This window comes from Camelus dromedarius, chromosome 1 (genome assembly GCF_036321535.1).
Source record: "Camelus dromedarius isolate mCamDro1 chromosome 1, mCamDro1.pat, whole genome shotgun sequence".
Classification (NCBI taxonomy): Eukaryota; Metazoa; Chordata; class Mammalia; order Artiodactyla; family Camelidae; genus Camelus; species Camelus dromedarius.
In genome coordinates, this window is record NC_087436.1 from 45,740,445 (window position 1) to 45,751,239 (window position 10,795).

At 40.6% G+C, this 10,795-nt stretch overlaps 1 protein-coding gene across 3 annotated transcripts in view; it reads right to left on the reverse strand.

The window, feature by feature from the left end:
• EGF (epidermal growth factor) overlaps window positions 1-5,192 on the reverse strand; it is an 84,514-nt gene extending 79,322 nt beyond the window's left edge. For all 3 annotated transcript variants that reach the window (XR_010379334.1, XM_010981086.3, XM_010981085.3), the window contains exon 1: window positions 4,604-5,192. Coding sequence is in view for 2 of the 3 variants with exons in the window: in XM_010981086.3 (XP_010979388.1) it covers window positions 4,604-4,730 (127 nt within the window). In the remaining variant the exon portion in view is untranslated. The remainder of the gene's footprint in view (window positions 1-4,603) is intronic.
• Window positions 5,193-10,795: the final 5,603 nt, after the last annotated feature.

Genomic DNA, 10,795 nt, shown 5'->3' on the forward strand with positions numbered 1-10,795 from the left:
ACACAGCCTTTCCTTCCAGTCTCTGTCCTCATGTCCAGCCATCCTCCAGGATGTAGGAGGGAAACACTGGGTTCCCCCGGAACATGAGGTGGAGGCACAGCCCATTTAGATTTAAAAACCCTAAGCTACTGTGACCACAGCAGGCCATACAGCTTTAGAATTTTTGCCCAGCCCCCAACCCATTTTTAGGGATGTGGTCTGTTTTTCTGACCATTATGGAAGTATTTCAGCGCAACCCAGCTTCAGGAGGGATCCTAGGGTGCTAAGTTAGCCAACTGGGGAGGTCAATTTTTATTTCCACCATTACACATTATGAGAAAAGTCATTCACTATAAATAACTATGCTTTACTGGGGAAAAAAAATAGCAATCCTTTTGCATTTCTCTTCATACTTTAGTGAAAAGAGCTGAGCTAATAAGGAAGAAGGATATAGCATTTATTCCATCATCTTACTACTTCTCTGAAACAGTTTCTCCCAAGTAGGATGTATATCACTTAGAGACTGTAAGATGGTTCATTACTGTGTGAAAAGAAAATGTTAGAAGTGTTACCTGTTGTAAATGTTCTCAATATTAGTTTATATATAGTATGTAGGTAACTGATAAATGCGTACTGGGAGCATATGCCCACATTTTAGCTTTTTTACAGATGGAAGGGAATTGGGAGACTACTGATATTAAAAAAAAAAACCAACTACTCATACTGCACAAGGAATTATTTCAAATGGATTTTCATGAAGGCAAATTTATAGATGATAAAGTAAGATTTTGAATTTATTTGAGCCAAATTATTAGTCCATTTACTTTTGATGGGAAATAATCAATTACTTGCTCTACTCTGAAATAAGTGAATAAGTCCCACCTTCCAACTTCTAAATTGAATGTCAAATAAAATGGACAAATCTCCAACTAGCTCCAAACTGTAAATTTATTTAAAGAACTGATTTATCATTCCCTTATATGACCTCAACAGCTTTAAAAACCTTAAAGAAATTGTTTCCAAACATAAGGAAAAATACACAAGATATTTAAATAATCATTTTCAAGTGGCTTATTTTTGCTGTTCTTAAAAATATTACTGGTAAGAAATCTAACAAGGAGACTCACTTTGCACTCAGTGGAATTTTTTATCAGTTGATGTCACAGAAAGACAAATATTGGAGCTGCAGTTCCACAAGGGCACTCACTCAAATCGGCTTGATATGATTTTGTATGTTTAATAAACATTTCTTCTAAGCACAAAAATACAAGTTATGATGTGTAAAAGAAATTCAATTATTATTGAAGAAACCAAGCCATATTTAGAAAATACCACCTCTGTTACTACCAATAAAATGATTTAACCACAATAAAAAGATTAGTAGCAGCTGAGATTAGCGAGTGCTTATTATAGACCAAGTTCTGTCTTATGCACTTTACATGTATTAGCTGAGTGGTGCTAAACCCAGGCTGCCTATTATGCTTGTTAGAATCACCAAGGGAGAGTAACAGAAAATGATGCTCAGATTTATACATATATATAAACTGGATCACTATGCTGTACACCAGAAGCTAACACAACATTATAAATCAGCTATACTTGAATTAAAAAATTAAAATGCCAAAAAAAAAATAAAATTTAAGTTCTTTACCACTAGTTCTACTACCCCTCAAAGACCAACAACCACTGAGTACTTAGGGGATGGTTTTATTCACGTGGTATGCATGAAAGATCATTCCTGTAATTTTTTACAGATAGATTAAAAAAAAAAAAGCTTTTGCATAACTCTGGCTGAAAAAACAAACAGGATTTTGACCATGGAATTACGCTGGTTTGCACATGACTGGGAAGCTGACCAAGCCTTGGCTGGTGCTGAAATCAGTGATTTCACTGTTGACTGCTAAAAGTGATCTCCCCAGTTGGCTAACTAGTGCCCCAGGAGCCATCCTGCAGCCAGCTCTCTGAGGCTTGGCCTGTACTTCTTCCTCACTCTATTTACCAGGAAAGTTCATATAAATAATGCAGGTAGAGACATCAAACAGGAACAGTTCTTTTTCAACTGCTATTTCTCCTCCAGGGCAAATAGACTTGAAAGTTCAGAAGCCACTTGCTGGCAGTTTTCCTCCTTGCTCTCCGCATTCCCTGTAGCTCAAACAGAAGCTAACTGAATACTCAGTTGATTAAAAAAAAGAAGAGGCAGCAGGAGGAGGAGGTGTGGGAGAGGGGGAAAATGAGCAGAAAACCCAATTCTGAGTTGCTATCACTTGGTTTATCTGGCTCAGCAGTCACATGCAAGACAACCCTGCATAAAGTTACCTGAATCGGACCACAAAGCACTCTTCCTGCTGGATCAGGTCTCAATGCCAAGGGCAAGGAATAAAGCAAGTAGAATTTTATTAGGGGGAAAAATAGATGATGGCACCGTATCTATTTAGAGATGAGGAATGCTATCCTCTGAAATGCAGGGAGCATAGGGTGTGACCCAGGCAGTTATCAGCTAACATGAGACATGGAGTGAAAAGTAGAGGGTTTAAACCTGCGACTTGCAAGGAACAAGGCAGCAAGAGGCAGAGAGTCACAGAGTGGCATCCAGACATTCCACCCTCCATGAGGTCTGTGCCACGTCACTGCAGTGCTCAAATAAGGCATCTTGTGATACCATTTGATCAAAGAGATTTAGCCAAGACATGGAGCCAAGAGGACATTTATTAAGCACAATCCACTAGCCTCTGTGGTAGGTGCATTGCCCATGTTAACCCCTTTGTGATTCCCCACAACAATCCTGAGAGGGGGCCATTATTATTTTTCAGCAATATTCCACTATAATTTAAGTGGTCGTGTGGATTTGAAATGAGGTGTGTTGCTTCTAAAACCTCTGTTCCTTCCACTCTGTGACTCTATCTCGTTGTCTCTACCCTAGGCTTCAGGTTTCTTTCTTTCTTCCATCATTTATTTATTTCTTCAGCCAGCCTCAGTAAAGGCACTTTTGGGCCACAGGCAGTGTGGCAAGAAGTACGAGGCACAGGCTCGCTCACTAGCAGGAATCTCCTGGCTCCCTGGGACTCTAAAGCCACATGTAAAAGTTCACTTCCATATTATTTTTGCTCTCTCAGGCTCTGCTTCTCCACTGGCTCCCACCATCTCCCCTCATGCCAGGCAGAGGGCAGTGCCTGATTCTGGTCACTTGCCAACTACTCTGGGGAAGATGCTCCCACCCCAGAGAGGCTCCAGTGCACTCGACAGAACTGTGTTCAGAAGCTTCTGCCTCCCAACAGCTGAGTCACAGGTTCATGGGGTCATTTTTGTCTTTTGTTATTTCCTTTTTGTTGCTCTTCTTTAGGACTTTGTGATCAGCCAATCAGGGAAAGACTTCTTTTTCATTCAGCGAGAATTTACTGAGTATATACTATGAAAGCAGAGATGCTCTAGGTGCTGGGGACACAGAGGTAATTAGAATTCAGTCCTTCCTTCCAGTACCCTAGGGTTCTGCCCACTTGTTCCTCTGAGTGCTGCCTGGTGACAGAGTCCCGAGATTCTGAGCAAGAGCACCTGATTTCCTTATCGGTAATTTCCTTTATGGGAGAGCCTGACAGGAGCCCAGCATCAGCAGTTTGGCTCAGAACTGTTCCCTTTATTCCCACTAGTTTGTGCTCTCTTCCGGAGATTTCTCTTCTGGAAATATTACTGTGTTTCACTCAATCTGCCTCTTTTTTGGAAGCCAGATCCCTTCTCAAAAGGGCAAAACGATAAGAAAGAAATATCAGGGCAGTTCATGCCCTGTGTTGGATGGAAATGGCTGTCTTGTTTGAGCAGCAGGTTGGAGACCCACCCAAATAAGGATTAAATAAAATGAATTAAATAAAATGAGTCAATAGTCAGACAGAGAAAGGTGCTTTTCAGGCAAAAACTCAGGATTGCTATTTTGCATTCAGTAGAATTCCTACTTCCTCTCAATTAAAAACCCATTTAACATGGCAGGGATTGTGGTATATTATCATTTCTTGGCAGTTCTCAAAGTTACAATGCACCTGTTACTGAAAAACTGGAGCTGCCTCAGAGCTTCAGAAGCAGCGGGAGGGGGAGAATGGGGAGGACATTTAACTTGAAACTTGGCTTAATTTTCACAATGATAGAATCACATTTGTTCCCAACTCCCTTCCTATTTTTCACTGATTTTTAGCAACCTCTGAGTTCTTATACAAAATTATCTGAAGGATGATTTTTTTCCTTTATGGTTTAAATAGGGATAGTTTCACCAAAAAAAAAAAAAAAAAAAAAGTGCCATCTGTTTCCCCAGTTTCCCACATAAAGCTAATCAGCTAAGTATTTTGTCTCTCATGTCAGAATAAAGGCGGAGGCTTATGTGAAGTGTTCAGCTAGTTTAAAATGAGACCTATTCACTCACACACAGAACCGTTTGAGAGCTGTGAATTTTTATAGTTGGTAGCAGTTTAGCTCTAACAGCCGGTAAGGAAATATGCATGCATTAGAAAACAAAAACGAAGCAAATACACACGCCCAAAGACAAATCAGAAAAAAATGCCCAAGTACACAAGACGGAATGAACAGGTATCTGAGGGCAGTTTTGGGGAAGAGGAGAACCCCTTTTTATGGGATTACTTACCCACACGATCAGAATTCCCATCTCCTGAGGGAAAGCCTTCAGGACAGTTCCAGCGCTGCAGTGCTAAGGGGCTAACAAAACTAAACTTAAAAACTACTGGCAACAGAATGATAAGGAAAAGCAGCATAATGTTGATGGGCCAGGAGCTCTCCCTAGAAAGTAAGCGTTGTCCGCGCAAGGTGGTTATGACTGCCGCCCAGCCTGTCCACCTGGGTTGGCCTGCAGCCCTGGGGCATCTTTCTCTCTGCTTCTCTGCTGTTGTCCTCCAGCTCCTCTTTCAACTCAAGACAGCGTCCAAATGCAGCCTGAAGGGGACACTCCAGGGAAATATTTCCTTATCTAAGTTTTTGGGAAGCCGATAAGAAATACCTGACATCCTTCTGACAAATTTCGTAGAGGTTAACAGCCATGCCCTGGAGGCCTGCTGCTGACTTCACTGTGACAGGCAGAGCAGTGGGGCCAAGGCTAGAGAGAGGAAAAAAAGGAAAGAATTGGTGGAAAGTTCCAACTGTGACCCTCGATGAGGCGGAAAGGAGAAATACAGAGATACGATTCCTCCCCAAACACGGTTTCTCTTTTTGAAAAATAGAATGACTCGCCTTTCCTTTTTAAAGCCTTTGTGGCTCCACCCTTCTCCTTTAGTGACACTTGAGTGAGCCTCTGTTTGCAAAGGCAAATGTGGGCAATTCCAGGTTACAGGGAAGCAGGGACGCCTGCCAAGGAGGAGATAGCTGGCTGTTCACCATAAACATTCCGGACAGAACCGGGGAGAGAGCAATGAGGGGGCTGTGGAGTTGCTCCTGGTGTCTTGGAGGTACCTGTTGAATATTGGCTATGTGTTAATATATGGAAGGATGGAGACAAGGTTAAACCACGTCATATACATCAATGGTGAACAGCACTGCTGATAATTCAGACTTAGAGCAATTGATCATTCACCTGAGTGAAACTAAAGAAAATTCACCCCCAGCTCATTATTTGAACAAAATGTCAACACCAGTACACATTCCTGGAGCTTAATCTATCTTTCTCCCCCCTGTATAGTTTATAGCGGAATTTGAAAGATTATTCTTTCCAAATCAAAGGGAAATCCCTGACACCAGACGAAGAGCTGCAGTATGCACAGATACCTTTTCTTTCAGCAGAACCATAATTAAATATCGGAGGGGCCAGGAGTGCAGGGAAAGGAAGGGATTGTTATCATAGAGCCTGTTGGAAAAAATACGCTAATAGCACAAAATCTGAGAAGCATTGGGAATCTGGCATAACTGCACACTGATCCTTCTCTGACAATTTAGGCTATCTTTTCACGTATCAGTGAGAGAAAATAAAAGCTTGAAATGTGGATTTGCTGTCTCCTCATCCATATTTTACTTGGAGAAACAGCAGTCATTTCTTCAGAAGTGCACCAAGGACCCAGAACCCAGAAATATCCAGCTCAGGCAAACCATTTATACCAGATTTGATGAACAGTGGAAATTTCTGCCAATTTACTTCATCCTGGAAAACAAGTTTTCATTTAAGTTGCCCAGAGGTAGCATTCCAAGTGCTAGTCAAAATGTTGATAAAGCAAAGTAGTCACAAAAATAACAGTCACACTAGTGAACACCCCTTATGGAGAACAGGAATTACTCCAAGCCTTTTGCTCATATTTAATTATGTCCTCATCATTCCTCAAATACTGGGTCACTTTACTGAAACAGCCAAAGTCAGGATTCCTCTGATTTCAGCTGGCCTCTGCCAGACAGCTCTGACCCCTTATAGGAGAAACAGAGCCTAGGGGGCAGCAGAAGTCATGTGGGGGGGATACATGGAATATTCCATTGCTTTCTGGACTCACTCAGACTCAAGCCTCAGAATGAATGTCCTACAAATAACCTGCACTGAGCTACTAACTTTGTTAATGAGCTTCCCCTCCAGCAAAAACACACAGCTGGGTCCCAGGTGACAGCAGTAGAAGGAACTTAGAGGACAGTCAAGCATCCAGCTGTGTTAGAGAAAAGAGACGAGAATGATATGGACACAAATATGAAATAATCAACAGCTATATTTTATTTGAATTTTGAATCTCTCATATCACTTTTGGTTGTAAAAAGGCTTGCTTTCTGAATTACATGTCACCTGGGCTAATATTATCATTAAGGTTGAGTATAAGCCCCTTAGGAGACGATGGAGTCAACACAGGTATGGTCGATGCTGAACAATCATGGTAAACATCAATCCCACCTAATTCACAGACAGCCTAGTGTTGCCCAAATGGCAAAAACACAGGACAGGGCTACCCACCTAGAAAGGACATCCAGAGATATTTAGTAAATCCATATTCTTAATTCTAAATAAAATTGAACCTCTCCTGGACAAATGAACATCCTCCTTATTTGAAAGTTGCCCAGAAATCTACTGTAGCTTTATAGGTTTGAGCTGCCTGATAAATTTTAGCTTCTGGAATTGAGTCAAATTAATGAACTCATTGACTAATTAGAGAGTTATATGTGATAGGGCCCTGCATGGATTACAGGCAACAGAAGGCAGGGTCCCTAAGCTCAAGGGCTTGCTGAGGTTGACTGACCACCACCACAAAGAAGGGTTTATGAGTTCGAGCAAATGAATGGCCAGGAACCAAGTATTCTGGGGGTGTCAGGAAAGAAGGGGAACTATGACAAACTCTGTGGACCAGAGCATACAGCAAAGCTTCCTGGAGTAGTTAGGAAGCCTCAGATGGGCATGGAAAAGAAGGCCATGCTGACCGTAGGTGGAACAGGACAAAGCAAATAATTGCTTATTTATTAGATCCTTAAGTCCTGAGGTAATACAGCTGGGTGGGAGGAGACCTGTTGGCAGGTCCGTAAGAGAGTTAGATGCTCATGGCAAGGAGACAGCTCTGAATGCTTTTGAATATGAGTGGACAGCAATAGGAGAAGGGAGGCAGTTGGAAGACATGTTTATGTGTGCTGGTCATCATTCTAACTCTTCATATAAAATTTCCTTACTGAAGCACAAAGCATTTAATTCACCTGGCGTATAGGTTTGCTATATTACATATATAGCAGACATATAATACATATTATAACACACAACTGTTACTAATCATCACCACCACCACACCATCCACAGACTACTTCCTGTGTGCCAGGCATATAGGAAGTACAGATGCTTTATTCACAAGGCTTCCAATCCTTAACACCTCCTTGCAAGGTGCATGTTATTGCCCCATTTCACAAATGAGGACATTGACAACCAGAAAGGCTGAGAAATTTACCCAATGTCACACACATTAATGGAGAACATAAACTCTGAAGTCATTCTTTGCTCCTCATTAGATGGTGGTTGTTGATCAGAATAAACGGACCAGAGCATTGTCAAAAGAAAGAGCAAAACTTACACTACACATGTGGATATGATTGCGGGGACCAGGAGTGGCAAGGCAGTGCATTTTGGTAGGAGTAATTATTAAATGTCCACCCCACAGAAAAGAGTACACAGGCCATTTCATGGTCCACCTCTATCAATAAATGTCAACTATATCAGGACAGTTCCTACAAAATTTGAAAATATTTTCTTAATTTTCAGAAAGTTTTTGACATATGTCTGACATTCTTAGTGATTCATACGTGGCAGAAATTGAAATAGTATTAAGGAAATGAAATTAAGATCACAGGCATAGGAATTAGCTATGAAGGCAAATTATAGTTTATCAAGATATGAATACCAGGTATAAGAACTATATTGAAAAAGAAGGGCAATTGTGCTCCTTTGTTTATCAAAATGAGCTGAAAACTTATGTCCACTAAATACCCTACACATGAATATTTACTGCAGTTTATTCATAACTTCAAAAAGTTGGAAGATGTCCTTCAGTAGATGAATGGATACACAAACTGTGGTACATCCATACAATGGAATTTCATTCAGAAATAAAATGAAATGAACCATCAAGCCACTAAAGACATGAGGGAATCATAAATGCATATTGCTAAGTGCCAAGAAGCCGATTTGAAAGGCTACATACTGTATGAATTCAATATACAGGCATTCTGAAAAAGGGAAACTATGGAAACAGTAAAAAGATCAGTGATTGTCAGGGGTTGCGATGGATGAAAGATGAGCAGGGGGAGCACAAAGGGTTTCTAGGGCAGTGAAACTATTCTGCATGATATGATGGTGGATATACGCCATTATACATTTATCACCACCCACAGAATGTACAACAATAAGAGTGGACCCCAATGTAAACTATGAACTTTGGTTGATAATAATGCAGCAGTATTGGCTCATCAGTTGTAGAAAATGGACCACATTAGTGCCAGATATAATCATAAGGGAAACTGGAGGGAGGGGAAGAAATGATATGTGGGAACTCTCCATACTTGCACAATTTTTCTGTAAACCCAAAATTGCTTTTAAGAAAAACTTATAATTTAAAAAGAAAAGGGGAGAGGAGTCACTAGCCAATTAAGTAATACTATGCCTAATGCACAGATTAAGTAACGCCACGCCTCTACCAAATGAAATCAGATTTTTAAAAGCCCTTGGTAAACAACAAGTAAAAGAGGAATCCTAACCACGCTCCATCTTTCTGCTAAATCCACCCCAGTCACCTGGAAAGGTTCCCCTGACCAAGAGGAAGAAACAAGCCTCCAGAAACTGGGTGTGTATTTTAAAAAGAGCATAACAATCCATCATATATAATCCCCAATTCTGTGAAGCAGCAACAAAGTTTAACTTTTTTTTTTTAAAAAAAAGGCTCATTCTAGACTGCATTGCATTTATTTACATAGTCTCAGCATACTTACTGGTTTACAATCTCAGGAGTTCCCTGGGTGAAATTCTAAACTGGCCCCTGTACCCTGGAAGGCAGGAAGAGACCAAAGAAAGAGGCAGACCACGTCCAGTTGGAAGGCGGCAGGTTTAATAAGCAAGCGAACTTACTTATGAGGCTTGTCTTGGACATCTGCAAAATGAGTACATCTCCACACCCACCCCGCAGAATCTTAAACTTTTATGTAGAGGCCCTGATTGGGTTCAGTCACATATACCGTCCAGGTGGTCTCAGCAATACATCGTTCTCTCAAGGCTGTGTCCTTGAAATGGCTCCAGTTATGAGAACAGTGGGCAGAACATACATTCCAAGGGCAGGGAAGCCGGTGAGGACCCTCGGGTCAACCGGTGGTCACGTCCTCTTGATGACCTCCTCCAACCATCCCTCCTTCATTGTTCTCTCAGGTATTTTAACTTCTAAAAATGTCAAAGTTAATGGAAAGAACTCTGATTTTTCTATTGTCCAAGATTCTGTCGTCCCTTGATATTTGCTGGGGATTGCTTCCAGGAACCCCCTCAGACACCCAATTCCCTTATATAAAATGGACGTTTTATTTGCGTGTAGCCTACACACATGCTCCCCTAAACTTTAAAGCATATCTAGATTACTTATAATATGTAATACAACGTAAATGCTATGTAAATGGTAGCCATCATGTGGCAAGTTCAAGTTTGGCTTTTTGAAACTTTCTGAATTTTTTTTCCAAATATTTTCCATGCACAGTTGGTTGAATATGCAGACGTGAAACCCACAGATGTGGAGGTCTGACTGTACAATCTTTCCCCTCACCTTCAATTCTGCTGCATCTGTAGGAAGCATAGTTCCATTAGGTATAGAGCATCTGAAAGCTTGACAAGAGTACTGGAGATGCTATAACTTCATAGAATTAAAACTATTGCTGGAAATTAATGAAAATGTAGGCTCTAGTTTGCAGCTCTTCCTTTGCTCTTATTATATTTATTAAACTGTGAAGTAGTATCTTCTTTCCCTCTTCTACTTTCAGATAGAAATTATTTGACTGGAAAGCTGTACAAAATAGATGATGGAGAGAAAACATTTGAGTAAATGGTATATTTTTAAATTTTCAAATAATAGAGACACAAAGTTGCTTTCACGTGGTTTTTCTCAGCCTGACTTCCAATTGAGATGCAGTCACTTTGTATTTTTATTCAAGTTCAATTTATATAAAGTGAACAGATCTTCAGTGTAAAATCTGATGAGTTTTGGTAAAAATATATACACATTAAACTAATACCTCAAGCAGATATGAAATGTTTCCATTACTGCCAAAATTTCCCTTGTGCTCCTCTGCAGTCAGTCCCACCCACGTCCACAGGCAACCATTGTTCTGATTTCCATCATCATAGGTTAGT